Genomic DNA, 27,070 nt, shown 5'->3' with positions numbered 1-27,070 from the left:
GCTTCATTCTTGAGGTCAGCAAGACCAAGAACCCACCGGAAGGAACCAATTCCGGACACATTTTGTCTACAGCTACCAGGTTGGGTAGGGAAGGACTAGCAGGTGGGTGCGAGGCTAGGCATGTATGAGCTCAGGCTCCCCTCGGGCAGATCTTGCTGTGGCTGCTATAGGGGATGGGGGTGAGATTCCCAGGTCACTGGAGTTGTGTACGTAGGAGGATTATGGCTGCCTCTGCTGAGTCATGCAGGTTGTCAGGGAAGAGGGGAAAAGCCAGTCACAGGCCTTATCCAACTCCCATGCAAACCCAAGGGTCGGTCTCACTCCCACTGTGACCCCCACAACAGCCCCAAATCTGTTTCCAGGCAGAGGGCAAGTTGAGCTTGAAGACTTGCCCAAGGCTTTCTGCCTCCCAGCTGGGAAAGAAAAGGGCTTTAGTTCCTCCCCCGCCTGTGAAGTCTGCAAGCCAGATTTGTGCCCTCCCCCGAGTTCTGGCCTAGGCTTCTCGCCCCGTTCAAATTGTTACAAAGTTCAGCTAGAAAAGTCCTTGTCCCTGTGGAGTTTTATCCCCTGCTCCTCTGGCCACCCTCCTGATGGATCCCGGTGGTGCCAGGCGGGAATGGGCTGCTTCGGGATCCATTGAGCTCCCAGGGCCTCCCTGCTGCTTCCTCTACTCCTGTATTTTGCTCAGCTCAGCTCTCTAACTTGACTCAGCTCCAGGTAAAGTCAAGAACTTCCTCAAACAGACCTTCAGCTTCTCCACTGGGGGTGTGTGTTCAAGAGAGGAGGGTCTCCCTTTCCCACTTCCGCAGTTGGGGCACTCACAGTATTTGGGGTGTCTCCCGGGTCCTGCAGGAGCAGTCTGCTTCCTTCAGAGGGTCTGTGGGTCCTCTCAGGATTGCTGGTTTGTTCTTGCAGTCAATCTGGGGTTAAAATTCACAGTGCAAGCCTCCGCATGCTGCTCTGTCTGGAGCTGCAATCTAGTCCTGCCTTCCGTCCGCCATGATCCCTAATATTTTACCAAGGATGTTTGTGCCTATATTCACGAGGGATATTAATCTGTAGATTCCTTTTTTATACTGTCTTCTCTGGTTTTGCTCTTGGGGTAATACTAGTTTCATAAAATAGACTTGAAAGTGTTCTCTCCTCTTCTGTTTTCTGGAAGATATTTTATAGACTTTAAAATTCTTCTTTAAACGTTTAGGAGAATTCTCTAGCAAAATCATCTGGGCATGGAGATAAACTTTTTGAGAAATTTCAAATTATAATTTTGGTTTCCTTAATAGTTTGTAGGGCTAGTAAAAAGATCTATTTGTGATAGTGTGTGTGTTTTTTTTTTTTTTTGAAGAACTGATCCATTTCATCTAGGTTGTTAAATTTAAATTACAATTTTGATTTCCTTAATAGTTATAGGGCTAGTAAAAATATCTATTTGTGGTATTAAATAGTTGGTGTTTTTTTTGAAGAATTTATTTATTTCATCTAGGTTGTCAAATTTATGTGTGTAGAGTTGTTCAAAATACTCCCTTATTATTCTTTTGGTGTCTGCAAGGTCTGTAGTGATATCTTCTGTTTCATTACTGATAATAGTAATCTGCTCACTCTCTCTCTCTCTTTATCTCTCTCTCTCTCTGATCTTATCAAGGAACTAGCCCTTTGCTTCACTGATTTTCTCCATTTTTTCCTGTTTCCAACTTCACTGATTTTGCCTCTTATTTGTATTTTATTCCTTCTGCCTTGGATTTAGTTTTCTCTTCTTTATCCAGGTTCTTGAGATGGGAGCTTCAATTATTGATTTAGACCTCTTTTCTAATGTATTCATTTAGTGCTATATATTTCCCTCTCAGCCCGCCTTTAGCTGTGTCCCATAAATTTTGATATGTTGTGTTTTCATTTTCACTCAGTTTAAGTTACTTGTTCATCTTTTTCAGACTTCCTCTTTGACCCAAGTACTCTACAGAAGTGTGTTGCTTAGTTTTCAAGTGTTTGGAGATTTTACTATTATCTTTCTATTATTAATTTCTAGTTTGATTCCATTTTTGTCTGTGAACAAAATTGTCTCTGTATGATTTCTTTTAAATTTGTTGGGATTTGTTTTATGGCCCAGAATGTAGTCCATCTTGGCATATATTCTTTTTTTTTTTTTTTTGAGACGGAGTCTCACTCTGTCACCCAGGCTGGAGTGCAGTGGTGCAATCTTGGCTCACTGCAAGCTCCGCCTCCCGGGTTCACGCCATTCTCCTGCCTCAGCCTCTCCGAGTAGCTGGGACTACAGGCGCCCGCCACCACGCCCGGCTAATTTTTTTGTGTGTATTTTTAGTAGAGATGGGGTTTCACCGTGGTCTCGATCTCCTGACCTCGTGATCCGCCCGCCTCGGCCTCCCAAAGTGCTGGGATTACAAGCGTGAGCCACCGCGACCGGCCCATCTTGGCATATATTCTGTTGGCACTTGAAAAGAATGTATGGGGCCAGGCGCGGTAACTCACGCCTGTAATTCAAGCACTTTGGGATGCCAAGGCAGGTGGATCACCTGAGGTCCGGAGTTCGAAACCAGCCTGGCCAACATGGTGAAACCCCCTCTCTACTAAAAATACAAAATTAGCCAGGTGTGGTGGCACACGCCAGTAATCCCAACTACTTGGGAGGCTGAGGCAGGAGAATTGCTTGAACCTAGGAGGTGGAGGTTGCAGTGAGCCGAGATCACACCATTGCACTCCAGCCTGTGTGACAAGAGCGAAACTCTGTCTAAAAGAAAATAAAAAAGAAATGCTTTTCCAGAAACACATTTACAAACACAGCCAGAAATAACACTTTACCAGCTATCTGGGCATCCCTTAACTCAGTCAAGTTGATAAATAAATGAACTGTCACAGATATTTAACAGTTCTTTTTTTGTTTGTTTCTTTGTTTATTGTTGTTGTTATTGAGTCAGGGTCTCACTCTGTCTCACCCCACCCAGGCTGGAGTGCAGTGGTGTGATCTCAGTTCACTGCAACCTCCGTCTCCAGGGTTCAAGCAATTCTTGTGGCTCAGCCTCCCAAGTTGCTGGGATTACAGGCGTGTGCCACCACGCCCGGCTAATTTTTGTATTTTTGATAGATACGGGGTTTCCCCATGTTGTCCAGGCTGGTCTCAAAGTCCTGGCCTCAAGTGAACCACCCATCTTGGCCTCCCAAACTGCTGGGATTACAGGTGTGAGCCACTGTGCCTGGCCAACAGTTCTTTCCTTAATGCACCTGAAAAATATCGCTCCACTTCCTTCTGGCCTCCATGATTTTTGATGAGAAATTTTTTTCTCATTCAGATTGTTTCTGTTGTATAAGAAAAACATTTTTCCCTGGCTGCTTTCAAGGTTTTTTTTTTGTATTTAGTTTTCAAAAGTTTAGTTATGATGTGTCTTGGAATGAATTTCTTTGGGTTTATCTATTTCGGGATTTGTTCACCTTCTTGAATATTTAGGCTTATGTCTTTTGCCAAATTTGGAAATTTCAGCCATTATTTCTTCATATACTTTTCCAGCCCTGCCCTTTTATTTCCTCTCTCTAGGACTCATGATAGGAATGTTGACTCTTTTGTTGTAGTCCCATGAATTCCTAAGACCCTGCTCATTTTATTTTCAGTCTATTTTTTTTCTATTGTTCATATTGGTTAATTTCTTTCTTTCTTTTTTTTTGAGACAGAGTCTTGCTCTGTCACCCAGGCTGGAGTACAATGGCGTGATCTTGGCTCACTGCAACCTCTGCCTTCTGGTAAAATAGAGGTTTCTCTTCAAAAAATTCCTCCCCATCTAATTAAGAATAAATAGTAACTTCTCTTAAAAACAAAATTTATTCAAAGACCTGTGCTAACATTCTTAAATATCTGCTAGCCGTAATAAAGAAGTCAATGTACTTTATGTTCTTAGCTCCCACAGTTTAACCTAAATATTTGCCCTGGCATAATCATACTGGTTCAAGCAAGCATTGGGTCATAGCCTGTTCCTCTTCCTTATTTAAAGGTGTTTTTACCTTTCTCATCATTCCACAAGTTACTTCCTCCTTCCTTTGTTCTCTGCCTTTGCCTCTTTTAAAAAGTTCCAAGTTGCTAGCCAATCAGGACAAATACAAAATGTGAGGTCCCGGTCCAGCCAATGGAAACCGAACACAGCAGTAGGGTAAACACATCAGGCATCAGGTTATAAATGACTCTGTCTCCTTTGTTCAGTATACTCTCGTAACAAAACTGCTGGCAACTGTACCCTTTCTGTAAAAAGTATAAAAATGGCCTTACTGAGAACATTAAATTTATGTTAAAGTACAATTTCTTTACAGCACTGGGGAACAAACATTTCAAACAAAGCAATTCTCCTGCCTCATCCTCCCGAGTAGCTGGGATTACAGGTGCCCGCCACCACGGCCGGCTAATTTTTTGTATTTTTAGTAGAGATGGGGTTTCACTATGTTGGCCAGGCTGGTCTCAAACTCCTGACCTCGTGATCCACCCACGTTGGCCTCCCAAAGTGCAGGGACTGCAGGTGTGAGCCACTGCACCTGGCCCATATTGGTTATTTTCTAATATTCTGTCTTCAAGTTCACTTGCCCCTCCACTTCCTCTGCTCCACCTCCATTCTGCTGTTGACCTCATCCACTGGGTTTTTTGTTAGCTCTTCTATATATTCTTTATTTCTTTTTCTCTTTTATTTTATGAAGCTTTCTTTTTCTTTGCTGAGACTATCTTTTTTCTCTTTTTATAATATTTTATATTTATATTCTTGTTTTTTATTTTACTGCCTACAGCCCTTTTAAGAATTTTTTTCTTTTTTTAATCATGTTCATAATTGCTCACTGAAGTATCTTTATGATGGCTGCTTTAACATCTTTAAGAGATAAATGTAACGTCTCTGTCATCTTGCTGTTGGTATCCATCAATTGTCTTCTCTCATTCTGTTGGAGATCTTCCTGGTTCTTTAGGTAGGATGAGTGCTTTTTGATTGAAATCTACACATTTGGGGTATTATGTTAGGAGACTCTGGATCTTACTTAAACCTTCAGTTTAGTTACCTTTTTCTGATACCACTCCAGCAGGGGAAAGAGGGGGCTGCCACCTCATTACTGCTAGCTGGGGGTAGAAGTCCAGGTTGCCACTATTGACACCAGAGGGGGGTTCTTCATTACTGCTGCCCAAGAGTGGGAGCTTCGGCCCTCTGCTAGGCTTCTGCTGCTCTCTCCTGGGTGGGAGGGGCAGGAGTGCCTCGTTATTGATCCCCACAGGGTCCCACTGACACCAGGTCCAGGGCAACCTCATTACTGCCAGGCAGTGGTGGCCGTCCTGACTCTCTCCTCGGCCTCCTCTGACACCACCCCAGCCAGAACAGGGAAGGGTGGCTAATTACTCCTGGGCGCAGCTCCCCACATAATCTCCACTGTCACTGTAGCTGGGTGAGAGTGGGGCCTCATTACTATGCAAGGGGACGAAAGCCCCATCGTCCTCTTGACCTTCCCTGACACCACCTGGGATGGGAAGGGGGTGCAGGAGGGCAGGGTTGAGGTGCTCAAAGAGAGTGGAAGTCTGGGCTCCCCACTCAGCCTTTGCTGGCACAGGTGGTGTGGGTCCACCGCCTATTCTGTGGTGTTTGACTGGAGTGGAGCAATTATTTTCTTTTTTTTTTCTTGAGATGGAATCTCGCTCTGTCACCCAGGCTGGAGTGCAGTGGTGCGATCGCAGCTCACTGCAAGCTCCACCTCCCGGGTTCACGCCATTCTCCTGCCTCGGCCTCCTGAGTAGCTGGCACTACAGGCTCCTGCCACCATGCCCGGCTAATTTTTTGTATTTTTTTAGTAGAGGCGGGGTTTCACTGTGTTAGCCAGGATGGTCTCAATCTCCTGACCTCGTGATCCGCCTGCCTCGGCCTCCCAAAGTGCTGGGATTACAGGCGTGAGCCACCGCGCCTGGCCATATTTTCTCAAAGTTCTCTGTCTTGCTAGGAGGTAGCTGGCTAGAAACAGCGTGCTTCTGTTGGGCCTTGTGTGCCCCTGTTGGCTCTTCCACATTGCCCACTCCTCCAGCACCCCATCTGGTATATATCAGGCAAAAAGAAACCCCAGGGAACTTCTTCAGGTCCTGAGGTACCCGGTTGTTCTGCCTTCTTCTCCCCACCTTGCAGTATCTTCTTGCATTTGTTTTGTATGTAAAATCCAAGGTGTTTAGTTGTACTTAGCAAGGATAGGAAGAAGCACATCCACGCCATCTTCCTGGAACCAGATGACTTCTTGAGTCCCTTTTACATCTTTTGTGTCCCTGCTCGGCACACTTCATTTTCCCTCCACCTTCTTGAACATATGGAATATAGTTATAATGACTGCGTTTATTGTCCTTGTCTTCTAATTCTGTCATCTGTGTCGTTTCTGGGTCTGTCTATATGGATTGATTTTCTTCCCCATTGTGGGTCACATATTCCTGCTTTTTTTCCATGCCTGATGATTTTTTTTATTGAATGCCAGGTATTGTGAATTTTACCTTGTTTGGGCACTGGATATTTGTATTCCTGTAGACTGTCTTGAGCTTTGTTCCGTGACGCAGTAAAGATACTTAAAAACAGTTCGATCCTTTCAAGGTTTGTTTCTAAGCCTTGTTGGATGGATCAGAGAAGCCTTTACTCTAGGGCTAATTTCCCTCACTCCCAAGTGTACCACCAGATGTCCATCCTGGCTGATGGGAACCCAGATGGTTCCAGCACTCCACGAGCTACAGAGATTGTTCCCTCCAGTCCTTCAGGTGGCCTTCTCCAGCCTTGGGTGCTGTCTGCATGCATTAGCTGATCACTATTTGCTGAAGATGCAAGAGGGACTCTCACAAGAGCTGAAACTGTCTCTCTCGTTAGCGTTCTCCTCTTCCATGCTCTGCGTGTGAATGCCAGCCACTTTGGCCTCCCCAAACTCCCCACTCCGTCTCCTCAACTCAGAGACACCATGGGGCTCCAAAGAGGTCAATAAACTGTTCTGGAAACTCTCCAGGCAGTAAGCCAAGGCAGCCATAGGGCTCACTTTGTTTGTCTCCCTGTCTCGAGGATCACTCCCTTGTGCTGCCCGATGCATAATGTCTGAAAACCATTTTTAGACTTTTTTTTTTGCTGGTTTGTTTGTTTGTTTGTTTTCATTATCTCAGGCAGCAGGGGAAATCTGGTCCCTGTTACTCCAACTTAGCTAGAAGCAAAGTCTCCCAAAGACATAATTTTAAGTGAGCAAAACAAGTTGTTAACAAAATCATGTGTCATTTAACAACAGGGATACAGTCTGAGGAATGCATCATTAGGTGATTTTATCGTGCAATCACCAGAGAGTGCACGTACACAAACCTAGATGGGATAGCCTATCACACACCCAGGCTACATGGTATGACCTATTGCTCCTAGGCTACAAATGTCTATAGTATGTAACTGCCCTGAATACTGTAGGCATTTGTAACACAATGATATTTGTGTTACAAATACCATTGTATCTAGACGTATCTAAACACAGAAAAGGTACAATAAAAATACAGTATAAAAGGTTGCAAAATGGTACACCTGTATAGGGCACTGTGTTAGCCAGTTCTTTCATGGCTACAAAGAAATACCTGAAGCTGGGTAATGTATAAAGAAAGGAGGTTTAATTGGCTCGTGGTTCTGTAGGCTTTACAGGAAGCATGCTGCTGGCATCTGCTTCTGGTGTGGCCTCAGGAAGTAAACAATCAATCATGGCAGAAGGCAATAGCCAGAGCAGGAGCAATGGGCAGGGGATGTCGGGATTTTTTTTTTTTTTTTTTTTTTTTTGGAGATGGAGTCTCGCTCTGTCACCTAGGCTGGAGTGCAGTGGCGCAATCACAGCTCACTGTAGTCTACACCTCCCAGGTTCAAGTGATTCTCCTGCCACCTTCCCAAGTAGCTGGGACTACAGGCACCCGCCGCCAAGCCTGGCTAACTTTTCATATTTTAGTAGAAACAGGGTTTCACCATGTTGCCCAGGCTGGTCTTGAACTCCTGAGCTCAGGCAATCCGCCCTCCTTGGCCTCCCAAAGTGCTAGGATTACAGGCGTGAGCCACTGCGCCCGGCTGGTCCCAGACTTTTAAACAACCAGATCTCTAGTGAACCAGCTGAATAAAAACTCATTTATCATTAAGGGGATGGTGCTAAACCACTCATGAAGGATCCCTCCATGATCCAATCACTTCCCACCGGGCCCCATCCAACACTGGGGATTACATTGCAACATGAGATTTGGAGGTGGCAAACCATCCAAACCACATCAGACACTTTCCATGAATGGAGCCTGAAGGACTGGAAGTTGCTCTGGGTGAGCACCCGGGTGAATGAGTGGTGAATGAATGTGAAGGCCTAGAACATTACTATACACTAATGTAGACTTTATAAACACTATACACTTAGACTATGCTAAATTTATTTTTTATAATTTTCTTTTCTTTTCTTTTCTTTTTTTTTTTTTTTTTTTTTTTTGAGGCAGAGTCTTATTCTGTTGCCCAGGCTGGAGTGCAGTTACACGATCTCGGCTCACTGCAACCTCTGCCTCCTGGATTCAAGTGATTCTCCTGCCTCGGCCTTCCAAGTAGCTGGGATTACAGGCACCTACCACCACGCCTGGCTAATTTTTGTATTTTTAGTAGAAACGGGATTTCACCATGTTGACCAGGCTGGTCTCGAACTCCTGACCTCAGGTAATCCACCCACCTCAGCCTCCCCCAAGTACTGGGATTACAAGCCTGAGCCACTGCACCCAGCCTTTAATTTTCTTTCTTTAATAATAAATTAACCTTGCTACTGTAAGTTTTTTACTTTATAAACTTTTTAATTTTTTTAACTTATTGACTCTTACCAATATTTTGTACTGCATGTAATTAAATATGGGCTATACTGCTTCTCCTGTAAATAGGTGATCAGAACATGGACAGAAAGGACACACCAATTTCTATTCCTCTGAGAAGGGTGCTGGGGATAGATCTGGGGCCTAAACTTGTTCATGTGTTTTCTTAACTAAAACAATTTTTTAAAAAAAAAGAATCTGAAGCCATTATAGTAGAATAATGTTAATATTTATTCATTCTGGGAGGTGGGTCATGGATGTTTGTACTTTGAAATATCTTCAAATTTTTAAATATTATTCTGTGAAAAGAAGGGAAAGACAAAATGGAGAATATTACTGCTATTTTAGAATTTGTCTAGCAGGTTTTCCGGTCTTCACCAGAAAACCCCTAGAAAGAAAAAGAAAAGAGAAAAAATATTTTAATGGAGGGAGTCACCATGAGATACAAATGCACAGATGGGAGGGAGAGGCAGCAGTTCTGGAGGAGAAGGTAGGGGCTGGCCCAGGTCCTTCCAGGTTAAGTACAAACCCTCAGCATGTTCCCAACCTTCCCTGAGAACTCTCAGGAACTGACACCACATACCAGAAAATGCCACTGCTTGTCATTCCAAAGACACAAGGCAGTACTGACCCTCCTTACCTCCTTTCACCCAGTTTCTCCCAACAGGGATGTCCTCCCATCCTACCCCACCACACTCCAACCCACAGACAAGGACCAGCTCAAAGGCCCCCTCTTCCCTGAAGCTGCATGTACTAGTCCATTTGCATTGTATAAAGGAATACTTGAAGCTGAATAATTTATAAGTAAGAGGGGTTTACTTGGCTCACAGTTCTGCAGGCTGTACACGAAGCATAGTGTCAGCATCTGCTTCTAGTGACGGCCTAGGAAACTTACAATCACGGCAGAAGGGGAGTCAGCATGTCACATGCAGAGAGCAGGAGCAAGAGAGAGAGGAGGAAGTTCCAGGCTCTTTTAAACAAGCAGATCTTACATGAACTCGTAGAGCAAGAACTCATTCATTATGCATATCTAGAGAGAGAACTCACTCATTACATGAGCACAGCACCAAGCCATTCATGAGGGATCTGCCCCCCATGACCCAAACACCTCCCACTAGGCCTACCTCCAACCTTGAAGGTCACATTTCAACATGAGATTTGGAGGGCACAAGACATCCAAACCATATCACCATATCAACTGGGAGGTCCTCTTGGTTCCAAATGACAGAGGAGCAAACCGGCCAGCTTACACAAAGGGGAGTGGGGGAGATGCTTGGCTCACGTGACATAACACGGAAGGGACAGGGGCAGGGACCTCAGGGATGACTTGATCCAGGCACCAAGCATCTCTGAGCCTTTCTCTGTGTCTTTCTGATTTTCACAGTCTCTCCCCACATGGCTTGGGGCAGCCCCAGTTTCCTCATAACCCTCACCACTTGAGAGCTACAAAGGGCCTTTTGCCTCCCAAAGTTTTCAAACACCTGCAGGAAAGCTCAAGTGGATGTATTATGATTACCTTGGCTGGAGTTATCTGCCCATTCCTGTAGCCCGGGCAGTGGCCTTTTCTGCTACAGACAATGGGTGATGGACTGGGCAAACCAAACCCGTTGCCAATACAACGCCTATAACTTTCTTTTTTTTTTTTTTGAGACAGAGTCTTGCTCTGTTGCCCAGGCTAGAGTGCAGTGGCGCGATCTTGGCTCACTGCAAGCTCCGCCTCCCGGGTTCATGCCATTCTCCTGCCTCAGCCTCCCGAGTAGCTGGGACTACAGGCATCTCCCACCACATCCAGCTAATTTTTTTGTATTTTTAGTAAAGATGGGGTTTCACCATGTTAGCCAGGATGGTCTCGATCTCCTGACCTCATGATCCACCTGCCTCAGCCTCCCAAAGTGCTGGGATTATAGGCATGAGCCACCGCGCCCGGCCTACAACTCCTATAACTTTCCAAAACAATTCTCATCTGCCTCCTCTGAGTCCCAAGAAAAGTTTTTTGTCCCACTCTTCATTCAATGACATCCAATCAAAAGGATTCATTGAAAACTGTATATACCATGTGCCCAGAGGGACAAAGATGCTTAGAAACAGGCCCTGTCCTTGGGGAACAGGGGAACAAGGTGTATAAAAGGATTGTTGCAATGCGATATGGGAAATGCAGTAATAGATACATGTTACTAGGTATGTGGGAAAATAAGATGACTCGGAGAGGGGGCATTCAAATTAGATTCTTTTCGTGGCTTTATCTAATCTTTTTTAAACAGTTTTATTGAGGTATAATTGATACGCAAGGAAGTGCACATATTTAATGTGTAAAACTTGATGACTGGGTCATATGCAAATACCCATGATACCATCATCAAAATCAAGGGAGGAGCCTAGGGGACCTAAGGTTGTGCAAAAGGAGCCTGTCAAGAACGCAGACAGCAGGCCGGGCGCGGTGGCTCACGCTTGTAATCCCAGCACTTTGGGAGGCCGAGGCGGGCGGATCACGAGGTCAGGAGATCGAGACCACGGTGAAACCCTGTCTCTACTAAAAATACAAAAAATTAGCCGGGCGTGGTGGCGGGCGCCTGTAGTCCCAGCTACTTGGAGAGGCTGATGCAGGAGAATGGCGTGAACCCGGGAGGCGGAGCTTGCAGTGAGCCGAGATCGCGCCACTGCACTCCAGCCTGGGCGACAGAGCAAGACACCGTCTCAAAAAAAAAAAAAAAAAAATATCAAGGTAATAGACACATCCACCACCTCCCAAAGTTTCCATGTGTCCTTTTGTTTTTGTTTTTGGTGTTTTGGTTTGGCTCGGTTTGGGTGGTTAAAAAAACACTTAACATGGTAGTTTTCGCCAGGTGCAGTGGCTCATTCCTGTAATCCCAGGACTTCGGGAAGCCAAGGCGGGTGGATCACCTGAGGTCAGGAATTAGAGACCAGCCTGGCCAACACGGTGAAACCCTGACTCTATTAAAAATACAAAAATTAGCTGAGTGCAGTGGTGCGTGCCGGTAATCCCAGCTACTTGGGAGGCTAAGGCAGGACAATCACTTCAACCCAGGAGGTGAAGGCTGCAGTGAGCCGAGATCATGTCACTGCACCCCAGCCTAGGCGGCCGAGAGAGACTCTGTCTCAAAAACAAACAAACAAACAAAAAACACTTAACATGAGATCTACCCTCTTATATTTTGAAGTTCACAATACTGTATTGCTAACTGTTGTATAGCTGGTCTCTAGAACGTATGCATCTTGCATAACCGAAACTTTATACCCACTGGACAACAACTTTCCATTTCCCCCATGCTCCAGCTCCTGGCAACTATTGAATTCTCTGTTTCTATGAGCTTGACTATTACAGAGACCTCACAGAAGCAGGATCATGCAATATTTGTCCTTCTGTGATGGGCTTGTTTCACTTCGAATAACGTCCTTCCATGTTGTCACAGATGGCAGGATTTCCCTCTTTTTAAGACTGAGTAATATCCCACTGTATGTATATGCCACATTTATCTATTTATCTGTCAGTATCAAGTTAGATCTTGAAGAATAAATAGGAGCTTTCTAGCTGCATGTTGCTAGCTAGATGCATGAGCTGGCAAAAGTGGTGGAGTGTGGGGGACCCATTAGAGACAAGAAAATGTGGCCGGGCACAGTGGCTCACACCTGTAATCCCAGCACTTTGGGAGACCAAGGCAGGTGGATCATGAGGTCAAGAGTTCGAGACCAGCCTGACCAACACGGAGAAACCCCGCCTCTACGAAAAATACAAAAATTAGCTGGGCATGGTGGCACGCACCTGTAATCCCAGCTCGGGAGGCGGAGGCAGGCAGATCACCTGAGATCAGGAGTTTGAGACCAGCTGGCCAACATGGTGAAACTCTGTCTCTACTAAAAACACAAAAATTAGCTGGGTTTGGTGGCACATACCTGCAATCCCAGCTACTCGGGAGGCTGAGGCAGAAGAATCGCTTGAATCCAGGAGGCGGAGGTTGCAGTGAGCCGAGATCACGCCACTGCACTCCAGCCTGGGCGACAAGAACAAAACTCTGTCTCAAAAAAAAAAAGAAAAAAATCATTAGCTGAAGTATAAGCTCATGTTAGCAGTGCTTTATCCTGATGGCAATGGCGGATGGACTTGGAAGTGGAGAGGGGGCCCTGAAGATAAAAATCAATTAGGAAGCTATTGTAATAGCCCAATGAGAGATGGCCCATCGGTTGGGGCACATCTTTCTTTTAAATTTGTACCATAGTAATTATGGACTTGGACTTCTTTTACATTGCCCACAAAACACACATACACATAGAAGATAATAAGTTGCTCAAAAGCAGGAAAACAAGTATCATTGCTTCACCATAGGGGACATTTATTATTTGTCTTCCCAGAATAGATCCCCTTTCTTTTGTAGAAGGACTAATGTCCTATTGCAACTTTGTAGTGTGCCAGGAACTGTCTATCACAAGACTGAATGATCACATGACCCCATCCTAGACAATTGGAGTTCTTCTCTTGGAGTGTGTGTGTGTGTGTGTGTGTGTGTGTGTGTGTGTGTGTGTGTGTTGCTGATGTGGGAACATGCTCTTCCCTCTCTGGTCAGGAGACTATAAAGATGTAAGCCTGGGCTACCTGTGGCCATGATTCCAGGCCCCTAGGGACTGCCAGCCTGAGAGAACAGAGTTAAGAGGGAAGGATTTGAATCCCCAGACCCAGCTGTCCACAGGGCCTGCTTCTCTCCGGCTCTGAGTGGTTTTTGTTTTGTTTTGTTTTGTTTTTTTACATGAGTTACATATTTTCTACTAGTCTCTTTATTTTTTTATTTTGCAATTTAGGGCATACACACAGACCGAGAATCTGTGGTATGTCCCTCTGCCTGTCTCTCAAGGTAGTTTTAATTAGGTCCTGTCACTTCTAGCAAAAGGCCCTGGCCTAATGTATGTACCCAGGATGGCATCCTCCCATCAGACCTAAGACAAAGACGCTGCTCAAAACACATCTGGAAAGAGAAGAGCACAGAAAAATGGCCTGAAGAAGGAGATGCCCAAACCAAGCACAATTTGACAGACCCCACCTGCTGCTGCCAGGCACCGGGGAGTTTTCCTTAGGTCAGGTGGACCAGAGAAGAGCCCCACACTTAGGGAGAGCCCCCTCTTCACATATGCTAGATGCCATCCTCACTTGCCATGGGAAAAGGCATTCTTATTCACAAACCCCACCATGACTAGGCCTACCCAGAGGGTCCTCCTTTCTGCCTTTCCAAGTTTCAAAAATGCAAGAGAACTGTGAAAGATACTCACCAAAGAATACTTTTCCATCAAGGTACAGAGGAAGCACTTGAATCCATTCAAGGAACTACAATCTCTTGGCTCCCACCACCAACCCACTTCTGGCTGAGCTAGCTCCGGTGTGCACCTCAAAAGAGAAGCCTCCCTGATCACTATTTTAAAGAACAAGCTGTTCCTACCCACATCCCCTGCTGGTACTCTCGGAGCCAACCTGGCATTATTTTCTCCACCTCTGATTATCACTGAATGTAGTATTCATATCTTAATTTTGTGTCCCCCAACCCAACCGGAATGTAAGCTCCTGGGGGCCAAGGACTCTCAATTCTGTTCACTCTTCTATTCCCAACACCTAAGACAGTGCCTGCCGCATGCTGTGTTTTCAATAAATATCTGTTTAATAAATGGATGTGCAATGATCCAAGACTGGGAGCAAGTTAATCGCATTTTGTGATTGAGAGAGTAGGCTGAGGAGAGATCTGACTTCAGGTCTCCAGGAGGTTAAAATAAGCAAGAACTTGATATGCTCCATCTTCGGGTGGACTAAAAGAAGAAACGGGACCAATAGGACTCATGAGGCTTTTAGGTCCAAGCTAGTGGTACAGTGTCGGGACAGCTACTGTTTTTGCCTACCTAACATGCACTCACCCTTCTGACAGCAAACCTTGATTTTCTTTGTGTCTACCCCAACCTACTTTTGGAGGTAAGCAGATGACCTAATTTAACCAATCAGCAGCAGCAGCAGACCCCACACCTTTGCTCATAGTGATTGCTTTTTGTCTGGACACATGATCTAATTCCGGCAGTAAGAATCAATCCCATGACTTTTGCCAAAGCAAAAGGGAAAAAGAAACTCCTTGCAGGGCTAGGCATGGTGGCTCACACCTGTAATCCCAGCACCCTGGGAGGCCAAGGCAGGTGGATTGCTTGAGTCCAGGGGCTTGAGACCAGCCTGGGCAACATGGTGGAAAAAAAAAAAAAAAAACCGTCTCTACAAAAAATACAAAAATTACCTGGGCATGGTGGCATGCACCTGTGGTCCCAGCTACTTGGGGGGCTGAGGTGGGAGGATTGCTTGAACCCAGGAGGTCAAGACTGCAGTGAGCTGTGATCATGCCACTGCACTCCAGCCTGGGTGACAGAGCAAGACCCTGTCTCAGAACAAACAACAAACAAACAAAACCTCCCTCCACAGGGACACTGCTAGCAGGAAAAATGATGAAGCTTGGGGCTGCTGGAGTCATCACCTGAATGTGAGAATAAAGCTAACTCAGAGGAGAGCACCACAGAGACGTCAAGGGGCCGGCTTGAGTTATCTCCCTGGAAGTGACCATGTCTGCAGGTACTGGAAATTTCAATCATGTGAGCCAATAAATTCCCCTCTTCTGGGGAACCACATGGAAATGGGTTTCTGCCACAACTGAAATCATCCTGACCAATGGATTTAGGGCTCTGAAGAACAAAAAGGAAATACATCATTAGGGCTCTTAAATGCCTCAAAGGGAAGCCTAACGTCAGGCAGGGTGTCCGAGAAATGCAATCTAACACCTTTTGGTGAAACTCATTGCCTGTCTTTTTGATGAGTAGGATGGGAGCTGCAGAGAAAAAGGCCATGCTACCTTTATTAAGTATTTGCAGTTACATTTTGCAAATGATTTCAGCAACTTTATCTCAGGTGTTTTAACATCTCAGCATCTCACAGTTGTAAGAAACAGAATCAATCTTCTACTCAGTGCAGAGGGGGAGAGAGCATGATATAGCAAACAGAGCACTGAACCAAGAGTCTAACAATCTGGCTTTTCATCTTTATCTGATCGCTGATTAGCAGCGTGGTCTTAGACAAATCACCTTGCTTCTATTGGTCTCATGACTACCTCGTCTTCAAGCACTCACCCAATTCTGCAATGGAAAATCCACTAGGACAGGGGTTCTTAATTTTTGATAGGGCCTGGGCCCCAGGAAAACACACATTGCACACATGAGTTTACGTTGCATGGGGTTCACAACTCTAGAAGCCAATCTACATCTCTAACCTCTCTGCTTTACAGTAACACCAACTTCTGCTTGAGTGCTCCTCCAGTGAAAGGGAGCTCACTACTCACAAGGAAGCCCATTGTACTATTGAACTTACTAGAAAAATAAGTTCTTCTTCATATATATATATATATATATATTTTTTTTTTTTTTTTTTTGAGATGGAGTCTCGCTCTGTCCCCAGGCTGGAGTGCAGTGGCGCGATCTCAGCTCACTGCAACCTCCGTCTCCCGGGTTCAAGCGATTCTTCTGCCTCAGCCTCCCGAGTAGCTGGGATAACAGGCGCGCGCCACCACGCCCGGCTAATTTTTTGTATTTTTAGTAGAGACGGATTTTCACCATATTGGCCAGGCTGGTCTCGAACTCCTGACCTCAGGTGATCCGCCCGCCTCAGCCTCCCAAAGTGCTTGGATTACAGGCATGAGCCACCGCCCCTAGCATTCTTCTTCATATTAAACCAAGTTCTATGCACTGTAATTTCTTCTCATTGATCCAAGTTCTCCACGGCAAATCAGAAAAATTGTGTTCGCGCCTGTAAATGACATCTCTTCCTCTCTCTCTGAAGACTGTTTCTAACTAAAAAATGTAGATGATTCGCCATGCAAATTATTTTACTGTACATTGTTACAAAGATAAGCTCTTCCACCTCACCCCTAATATGCCAAATGTTCAAATGTAGATGCTGAAGTCCAAATAAGCACCCTGCTATTAATCTGCATAGATCTAGGTTTTGCAAAGAGGAGAACTGCTGTATAAAAATATCTTGAAAGAAACAGGATAGTATTTTGGGGAAAGCACTGCATTCAGAATCAGAAGACTTGGAGTAATATTCGGTCTCATATTCCAACTACCTGTGTATCCTTGGGCACGTCACTTAACTTCTCTCAGCCTGGTTCTCTTCTGCAAAATGCGACAGGAATACAGTGATGATTAAGTGAAATAATGTTTGTAAGCTTCTAGCGCAAGGCTGGGACATAGCAAATTCTCAATAGATAAGTGCCAGCTCCCGCGCTCAGCAAGCTCCGAGTTTTATTCGATGCGCTCGGCGCTCTTGGTCAAGCGGGATTCCCCCTCCGGAGCCCGAGTCTGCGCTCTGGGCTCGACTGAGGCTCCCTAGCCGCTCGCGCTTTTCTCTCCTTCTCCAAGATGGCGGCGATCGGCGGCGCTGAGGCGGGATCCGGGCGAGCCGAGTGAAGGTAGCGGCGAGCGGAGACCCCAGGAGACCGGGCTGGGCCCCCACCCTGAGGCGGCAGCAGCCCTGCCCCGCCGCCACCCGCCGCCCTGGGCACGCGACACCACCCCAGGGGTGCCCCAGGCCCGTCGCGGCCTAGCCCAGGGGCCGAGCCGGGGACTGGAGTAGCGGCCGCAGCCGCCCCCAGGAAGGGGCTGGAGCGGGCAGAAGGAGGAGGGCGGGCGGGAGCTGTTCAAACGGGGAAGGCGGGAAAGCTGCGGGGCCGGGAGGGGGCGTGCGGCCGCGCCGGGGGCCTGCGGACCCGGGCCGCCCCTCCCCCTGCCCGGGCCGTCTCCGCCCTCGGGGGCGCCGTGAGGCCGCCGGAGACGCGGGAACCCGGGTCTAGGTCGAGCTGTGCGGCTCGGAACCCGCGATGCGGTGGTCCCTTGGGCTGTCAGGGGGAAAGGGCTCGTGGCCGCGGCCACGGGAGGGCTGGGGCCGCGGCTGGCAGGAGAAGGTACGAGGAGCTTTCTTCTTTTCCTCTTCACAGAGCTTTGTTGAACTAGCTGTTGCCGCAAAACTGCCGGGAGAATCCCACTGGTTTGCCGTGGGGACCACAAAAATGGTGGTCCTGGGGGCTGTTTGTATAAATCACCTGGTATTTTGTGTATTCCTTGCGTGCAACCCGGCTTGGCCGTGCCTTCGTGGTGGGAGCCTTCTCCATGCAGGCCCATTTTCCCTCCACCAACTACTACTTGTAGATTCACTTTATAGCGTGCAAAAGCAGAGAAACATCTCTGTCCCCTCTTTCTGAGGGCTAAGCTGGTGGCTGATTATATTTCTTCCTAATAGAACAAAGTGAAAAACTGAATCCCAAATAAAGCCTGTTGATTGGACAAGGCTTGTCAAAATTTCGATTGCTGGTCTTATGGAATGTGTGTTGTCAGCCAATCTGTGCGGTGGTCGTGGTTCCGCTTAATTGCACTGCAATGAGAGGATTCAATCCCCATCCCAGACTGTCGGGATCTCTGCAGCTTCCAGAGCTGGCAGGGGCTGGGAGTGCTGCCTAGGTAGGTCCCTGGAGAAGGGAGTGGCAAGAGGATTCCGAGTCACTGTGTTCGGAGATTGGAGGAAACCTGGACGAAGATGAGAAGGCATCGTTTGCCTGTATCGTAGAAGTAACAAGAAAATTTCAGAAATTGGCAACCGGCGGATGTGCATCTTCCTTTACCTGCACTGACTGGCATTTCGAGTTCTTGAAAGGAGTGTTGGAAGAAGAGAATGCAGAATCTTGGACATGGCTCTCATCCTGGAACAGACCTGGAGTTCAGAATTTCTCTTACTGCCGGTGTGATGGGGCTCACTTTGTTTCCTTTTTTTCGATACTCATTTACATTATGGGTTGAAGAAGCTTGTTGATTGCAGGAGCTCAAGTTACCTCAAAAAAAGTCTGAAACCTTTTTTTTTTTTTAAGTATAATTTGAAGTTTCAAAATGACAAAGTACTATATCTGAGGATTTTTTTCCTCCTGATTACTTTGGTCATCCCAAAGGCCTATGCCTGAACATAACTTGTATACTTACCTACAAGGGAAAGAGCAACTCTGCCGCCTCCTTTTTCATATCCTGAAGAAAAGTCCCCGAAGAGCTATTTAACAATTTGTGCATTTCATAAGTATACATTTTTATGGTACCAGTTTTTTACTTGTATCAACAGTATGAAATAATGAACTTTTACTTATGTTGTCATATCTTAGCACACTGAGACAAACAAAATTATTCCTGCCTCTTGGAGTTGACAACATTGAATTTTACAAACTCCCAAATTATTGAATTGAGAATGGGTTTTAACACCTGTTTGACATTTGCCAACATTTAATGTAATTATGACCTCCCTTTTCTAATGTGAAAATCAAACCTGATATTTTTCATTTTCATTAATCCTCACAATCTACTCTCTACCCCTGAACTCTGAATTTTCACAGATCGTATTCAAGGCCTGGAAGGAATATCAGGGGTTCATCTGATCTTATATAAATGTTGCCTGAACTCTGCCTTTCTTTCACACTGTTGCTTGAGATTTATCTGATATCTTTCTTCTATGAGTCAGCAACCAAAACTAAACCCTGAGCTTCAATAATATCCTGATTTTAAAGAATGTAGAAATTCAAGGCCCATCGGTCTGCCCAAGCTGTGGGTGATATAGTCCGTTGTGTTTAATTTTAGTTTTTCAAGCTCTTGGCTGCCCCAGTTCTTTAGTGAATTGGACTTGTCTTCAGGCCTTATTCCTTCTTTTTTCTTCAGGTTATTTAATCCAGTAATTTATAAGATGCTCTTCAGTGTTTTTAAGAAAATTTAAACAGTGGCAGACCTAATCTAATATGTAATGCTAACACCACATTTTCTGTGTTGGCCTGTGCCTCTGAGAAGCAGTTCCTAATTTTCTATTCCCTCTCACAACTTTTTAATCCACTAGTTTTTTAAAGCAGCCAGTAACGAGACCACGATACGGTCATCTTCTTTCCTTCTGTCTTCAGAGGTACTTATTTCTATTCTGTTAGGTTGCCCAACTCTGTTTTATGTTGATTTTGATGTTACCAAAGGGAAGGCCTGTTTATAAGTCTCAGGACCAGCCTTTGCTTACATTTACAAGTGCATTTTGTTGTTGACAAAACATTGATGACTGTATTTATGACATTGAATATTTAAGTTTTTTGCCATTATTTCTCAAATATTCTTTGCCAAAATTCATGCACAGAAAGTGTTTACTTTGAGGTTTCCATTGGTTCTTGGCATTATCAGCCTATGAAAACCTATATAATCTATATATTTTTCTTATAAACTCAGTATTTTAGTGCCATTGAGAGGATATGCTGTTTTCAAATGAATGGATATAATTCCCTATATTTCTCTTCTCCTACCTGCACCCCTTTTGGAGTCAGCACCACGTGGGTGGAAAGGGGAGGACAGTGGTTTCCACTGAGAAAGTTTCATCCTTAAATGCTGGAACATGAAAAACTGGCTACATTGTGTGTCTTGCCTCCTCACATTTTTATCGTAGGCCTGACCTTATGTCCCCTTCGTTTCCTATGAAAAGGCCCTTCGAACAGGCAGTTCTGCAGTTGATCTGTAAAACAATCCAGTTAATGTAGTTTCATTACTCTAGCTTCTCTTACTTTGACCAAATCCATTCTTTATTTCACTTCTCAGAGAAGTAAAGAAATGCTTTTTTATGTTTCTTTTCTTAATCTAATAAATCATTCTTGGTAATGCTTCATTTTCCTATTTAGGCCTACCTGTACATTGTATTTTATCTGATTGTGCAAATAAGTCTTTTTTTTAATGTAACTCTTATGAAAGTCTCCCTTGTTAATCAAATTCATCTTTTCTTTCATGAAAGTTCCATGCTTCAGTGTTGTCCACAGCTACCTGAAGGAATTAGTAATGTGTCATTTAAGTGTCCTTCAGTATTTCTAAATACCCTTATAATAATGAAGGTAAAATTAAATTTAAATAAATGATCAATTAGATTAACTTTGTAAGTATCTGAGTTAATTGGATGAGAACAGTTCCGAAATATGTAATATGTAATTTTAAAATTCCTGAAGGACTTGTGACATTGCTTGTTCTTAAAACATTTAAAGAACTTTACCTTGGCTGGGCGCGGTGGCTCACGCCTGTAATCCCAGCACTTTGGGAGGCCAAGGTGGGTGGATCACGAGGTCAAGAGTTCAAGATCAGCCTGGCCAAGATAGTGAAACCCCATCTCTACTAAAAATACAAAAATTAGCCGGGCTTGGTGGCAGGCGCCTGTAATCTCAGCTACTCAGGAGGCTGAGGCAGGAGAATCGCTTGAACCTGGGAGGCGGAGGTTGCAGTGAGCCAATATCATGCCACTGCACTCCAGCCTGGGCAACAGAGCAAGACTCTGTCTCAAGAAAAGAAAAAAAAACAACTTTTACCTTACAGTGCATTTTATAGCATTGTCATCTTCAAAGTCAAAATGGACATATAAACTCAAATGCCAAAAAAGGTTGTAAAAATTCAATGAAAAATACAATATCTAGGAACATTTAAATTATAGCAATTCTTATTAGTGAAGATCTTAATCATCATAAAAGTTTTATGACCAGTGGACAAATGATAAATATCTCCCTATTTTCACCTAGCCTTTAAGAAAGCCTTGGTGGTGGTGACAGCTGTCATATGGTCAACTGATGTAAGGAGTATACCTGCTTTTACAGTTACATAAATTTGAACAAATTCATGTGGCCCCCCCCCAAAAAAAAAATGCAAAAGAAATTGTGCTCTAAAGATATTTAACATCCCTGTACAGTTAATCATTTCTGTTTAAATTACAATGCAATAGATGTTACCGCTTCACCAATCCAGTTGGTAGGATTTTATGGTCTTCAAATGTTTGATGTGATCTGTCTTCTCTGCATCTTGCTTTACCTGTGTATGTTGTAACCATGATTGAACCTATCATTCTAACTTAATGTTGGTTTCTACCCTGTCTCAGTGTTGTCAGTCCTGTTGGCATTTCAGAAATTCTCATTAATTTTGAAAATATTTTTTGTATTGGAGGTATTTTATATACTTCCCCAAATGACAACTTTAATTCATGACTGAAATCTAATTAAGCCTAGTGTACTTCCTGCAGTATCAACCCCACTGTATTTACAAAGAGAATGAGGAGGTGACAAGACACTCCTTTATTTCTTGCTGCCCTTCCAGTCGGCCCTTGGATCACTACGCATTTCCATCTGGAAGGTTGCTTCTCCTCAGTGATTTCGCATTACAGGAGGGTTTTCCTTCTTTGTTTCTCAGACCTGGTCCTGTAGACGGGAAGGAGCCTGGACACAGTGACACATTCTCAAAGGCCCTGCAGGACCACCATGGCTTATGATGACTCCGTGAAGAAAGAAGGTATGACCCCATAATCTGAGAAGCATTCCAAAGGGGGTATCCTCTTCAATCCTTGCAGCCCATGGATATAGAGACCAGGACTGGGCACCACAGCCTGGACTCCCAAGTGATGGTCCAGAGCACTGTTATGACACTCAGCCTCCACGCCATCCCCAGACTGGGCCCATGGAAACGAAAACCAGGACAGGGGTTCCAACACAAGAGTCTGAAATATGAGTCTCTTAGTTTATTGGGGTGATCCCCTGCAGCACTCTTGGTCCTTGCCAGCTCCAGTGTGCAGGAGTCTGGGGATAGGAATCACATCCTGGACTCCCACAGAGAGCAGCACAGCACATGAATCCTTATTCTTTTCAGCCTTTCGTCTGCAAGTCTGTGTCCACCTACCAAATCACAACTCAGAAACCATATCTGAGGTTGCACTTGGGGCCTTTGCATAGCATGGAAACATTGTTTCTTCAGGTTTGATTCTTGTTATTTGCAGCCAGGTCATCAAGAAATATTCTGTTCCCCTGGGTCTAGCCCTGTATTTCACTGAAGTTGATTGAAACATTGTTTTAATTTGGAAATAGGGTAACTTGCATTACCTGCATGGTGATTTGGTCATTACTTACTTGACTTTCTCATTTCCTTTCCCAAATAAACCTGTGCTTCTCAGATTGTTTTGATGGTGATCATACCTTTGAGGACATAGGACTTGCAGCTGGCCGAAGCCAACGAGAGAAAAAACGTTCTTACAAAGATTTTTTAAGAGAAGAGGAAGAAATTGCTGCTCAGGTTAGGAATTCTTCCAAGAAGAAGTTGAAGGTAAGTCCTGAAAATTTAAATTAGGAAAGTCTTAAACTACTCTTTTTTTTTTTTTTTTTTTTTTGTGATGCAGAGTTTTGTTTGTTTGTTTGTTGGCTCTCGTGGCCCAGGCTTGAATGCAATGGCACGATCTCTGCTCACTGCAACCTTCGCCTCCCGGGTTCAAGCGATTCTCTTGCCTCAGCCTCCCAAGTAGCTGGAATTACAGGCGCAGGCCACCATACCTGGCCAATTTTTGTATTTTATTAGAGACAGGGTTTCACCATGTTGGGCAGGTAGGTCTCGAACTCCTGACCTCAAATGATCCACCTGCCTCGGACTCCCAAAGTGCTGGGATTACAGGCCTGAGCCACTGTGCCGGGAAAGTCTTAAACTACTTCTTACCATATTTCCTAATATTTGAAGAAGGAAGTATTTTTTAATAACTTTAGAAAAGAAAAATAAAACGTTATGCACATCTATTTTTATTATTTTTTGTGCTTTGTTTCTCAAAATCAAAAATCATCAGAGACAAGAGTGGTTCCAAACTGCATTTGCCTCATCATCTTATTATTGGTCAATTCTTCTTCTTTAATTATAGGATAGTGAACTTTACTTCTTGGGGACGGACACACACAAGAAGAAGAGGAAGCACTCCTCTGATGATTACTACTATGGAGGTGAGGATGGGAATGGGCAACAGGTGGGATAAACACATCGCTGGTTCTTGGAGTCGGGGTAGGGGAAAGGGATCCAGATGTTGCTGACTCAGTGGCCTATTTAACAGGACAGTGGTTCTTGTTCTGAGTGCCGATAAACCAGTGTGAAGGAGGAGAGAGGTGGAGGGCTGGTATTTTGGAGGATTCAGCATAGAAGAACAGTCTGCATTTGTGATACACCAGGTACCAGGTTCCTTCTCCCCCCAATCATCCACTTATCTTGTGCCCATTGTTATCTAGCATCCCTTTTGCCATACGTAGTCCTCTGGCCTGCACCTGTGGGTCACTTCTCAACCAGTATATATCCACTCACAGAACCAGTTTTCTTAGCTATGTTATGCACATAGCTGATGAGACTCAACTTTCACCAGAACGGGTTTGTCCTGAACACAGAAATAAATGATACTCTGTCTGCAATCTGAATTGTTAACGTGCCATAATCCTACAGCTATAGTCAATTCTTCTGGGTATGTGCTCTTTGGTTGCTTCTGAAGACTCAATGAAGAGAAACAACTTTAGTGGCAAGAACTGTGTCCAGGGTCAGAGGCAGAATCTACCAAGCCAAGAAGCACAAGGGCATCATTTCTCAATGTTAGGAATCAGTTAAAGAGTCTCCCTTCAAATCATTCCTGTTAGCCTCTTTCTCATATTAGCTAGTTTGATGAGAGAGGAAACTTGTTAGAAGTTGCTTCCCATCATATTGACAGTACTTCTCTTGATTATTTCTAGACATTTCGTCTTTGGAATCGTCACAGAAGAAAAAGAAAAAGTCCAGCCCACAGTCCACTGATACAGCTATGGACCTGTTGAAAGCTATCACTTCCCCACTAGCAGCAGGCTCCAAGCCCTCCAAAAAGACTGGGGAGAAATCCTCTGGCTCTTCAAGCCATTCGGAGAGTAAAAAGGAGCACCACAGGAAGAAAGTCAGTGGAAGCAGTGGGGAACTAGCCCTGGAGGATGGTGGCTCCCACAAATCGAAAAAAATGAAACCTCTCTATGTGAACACAGAGACACTGACCCTTCGGGAGCCTGATGGTTTAAAAATGAAACTTATTCTCTCGCCAAAGGAGAAAGGAGGCAGCTCTGTTGATGAGGAGTCTTTTCAGTATCCCTCCCAACAAGTGACTGTGAAAAAATCCTCAAAGAAATCAGCTCGGGATGAGCAGGGTGCTTTACTCCTAGGACACGAGTTACAGAGCTTTCTGAAAACAGCCCGGAAAAAGCACAAGTCATCCTCAGACCCACATTCATCTCCTGGCCCTGAAGGCTGTGGGTCTGATGCCTCCCAGTTCGCAGAGTCCCACAGTGCTAACCTTGATCTTTCAGGGCTTGAACCTATTCTGGTAGAATCAGACTCATCCTCTGGTGGGGAACTAGAGGCTGGGGAGTTAGTGATAGATGATTCTTACCGGGAAATCAAGAAGAAAAAGAAGTCAAAGAAGAGCAAAAAGAAGAAAGACAAGGAGAAGCATAAAGAGAAGCGACACTCCAAGTCCAAGAGAAGTTCAGGACTTTCTGCCGTGCCAGTGGGAGAGGTCACAGTGACATCTGGCCCTCCTCCCAGCATCCCATACGCTGGAGCAGCAGCACCTCCCCCGCCGCTTCCTGGCCTCCACACAGATGGGCATAGTGAGAAAAAAAAGAAAAAAGAAGAGAAGGACAAAGAGAGAGAGAGAGGAGAAAAGGTAAAGCATCTTTTAAGTGTGGTAGGGATAAGAGATGAAGCAGGTTCTTCCTGGATAGTCAGTGGACTTTTAAGTTAAGCAGTTGAGGTAAACCACTGGGAATTAAGCACGTTTTGGGGGATATGTTGGAATGATATAAAGTATAAAATATTACCAGTGGCCCAGTTTATCTGATACAAAATAGGAGCAATCTTTTTTTTTTTTTTTTTTTTTTTGAGATGGAGTCTCGCTCTGTCGCCCAGGCTGGAGTGCAGTGGTGCAATCTGGGCTCACTGCAACCTCCTCCTCCCAGGTTTAAGCCTCACCCTCCCAAGCAGCTGAAATTACAGGCGCCCACCACCACACCTGACTAATTTTTTTTTTTTTTTTTTTGGTATTTTTAGTAGAGACGAGGTTTCACCTTGTTGGCCAGGCTAGTCTCAAACTCCTGACTTCAAGTGATCCGCCCACCTCAGCCTCCCAAAGTGCCAGGATTACAGGCATGAGCCACCATGCCCGGCCTCGGGTTTCTTAATAGAGTTATTCTCCCATTGTGCCAGGAATAGGTTTACTTACACTGTAGCTTATTCCAGCTGGTTCTTAGAATTCATAGAAGGAACTAAACCCAATTTCTTTCACTTAGCTTAGGGCAGTTGGGAGATGTCAAAAGGTGTTCTTTGAGTTCATTTTGAAAAATAGACTATCAAAATTGGTGGAACAATGAGCAATCAAGTTAACAGAATAGCTAATGACTTTCCACCAGCTGGTGTTGGCTACTTTCTGGTATTCTTTTCAGTGTCGAACGTATGTTCTTTTACTGTCTGAGTGCTTACTGTATGCCAAGCTCAATGCTGTAGATAGTACCAGGAAGTAAAAACACAAGCAGGACATAGTTGTTGACTTTAGGGAGCTCACTGTTGATTAGGGAGATAAGAATGATAAATCAGTCACCTTGGTTTGATTTCTTTCCTCACAACTCAACAGTTTCTAGCAGTGAACTTTAGGGTCTCATAACTATGTCATTAAAGGTTTCTTTTTTTATTTATAGTTCTGCAAAATGCAATGTCAAATAAAATCTAGAAGAAAAGCTACTAAGAACGAGGAAATCAAATGTATTAAGAATCTGGGGCTGGGTGTGGTGGCTCACGCCTGTAATCCCAGCACTTTGGGAGGCTGAGGCAGGTGGATCACTTGAGCCCAAGAGTTCGGGACCGGCCTGGGCAACATAGCGAAACCCAGTCTCTACAAAAAAATACAAAAATTAGCCTGCTGTGGGGGTGCACATCTATAGTCCCAGATACTCAGGAGATTGAGGTGAGAGGATTGCTTAAGCCTGAGAGGTGGAGGCTACAGTGAGCTATAATCTTGCCACTGCAACTTCAGCCTGGACAACAGAGTAAGACTCCCTGTCTCAAAAGAAAAAAGAAAAGAATCTAGGAATGGGAATTTAGTTTGATCTTTGAGGTAGAAGTTATTTCTCCACTATAAAGGGTGCCTTTTAAGAAAGTCTGTTTATATCTATCTGTTTATAGATCTATATCTGTTTGTCAGTGTGTGTGTGTGTGTGTGTGTATACACACACACACACACATATATCTGTTTATATCTATCTCAAAAAACAAAACTATACCTCTGAGCCAGGAATCAGTGTGAACATAAAGACCTGGATATTCCAA

At 44.6% G+C, this 27,070-nt stretch overlaps 1 protein-coding gene and 1 non-coding gene across 5 annotated transcripts in view; both read left to right on the top strand.

Moving 5' to 3' along the window:
- Positions 1 to 597: 597 nt before the first annotated feature.
- HMGXB4 (HMG-box containing 4) overlaps positions 598 to 27,070 on the top strand; it is a 53,899-nt gene continuing 27,426 nt past the window's right edge. Inside the window, exons 1-5 of one of the 4 annotated variants that reach the window (XM_058431194.1) lie at positions 598 to 717; positions 22,130 to 22,228; positions 22,884 to 23,032; positions 23,613 to 23,691; positions 24,460 to 25,415. In XM_058431194.1, the coding sequence (XP_058287177.1) occupies positions 22,198 to 22,228; positions 22,884 to 23,032; positions 23,613 to 23,691; positions 24,460 to 25,415 (1,215 nt within the window). In that variant the 5' untranslated portion in view covers positions 598 to 717; positions 22,130 to 22,197. Of the gene's footprint in view, positions 718 to 17,260; positions 17,326 to 22,129; positions 22,229 to 22,883; positions 23,033 to 23,612; positions 23,692 to 23,798; positions 23,914 to 24,459; positions 25,416 to 27,070 lie in introns of those variants that run through there. The other 3 variants (XM_032140137.2, XM_032140140.2, XM_058431195.1) reach the window with 3 other exon arrangements.
- LOC116459589 (U7 small nuclear RNA) lies at positions 9,162 to 9,223 on the top strand. The gene has a single exon (XR_004245626.1). It is a non-coding gene; the product is annotated as a U7 small nuclear RNA (small nuclear RNA).

This window comes from Hylobates moloch, unplaced genomic scaffold, assembly GCF_009828535.3.
Source record: "Hylobates moloch isolate HMO894 unplaced genomic scaffold, HMol_V3 SCAFFOLD_19, whole genome shotgun sequence".
In the NCBI taxonomy this organism is placed as follows: domain Eukaryota; kingdom Metazoa; phylum Chordata; class Mammalia; order Primates; family Hylobatidae; genus Hylobates; species Hylobates moloch.
This window is presented reverse-complemented; position numbering and strand designations above follow the sequence as displayed.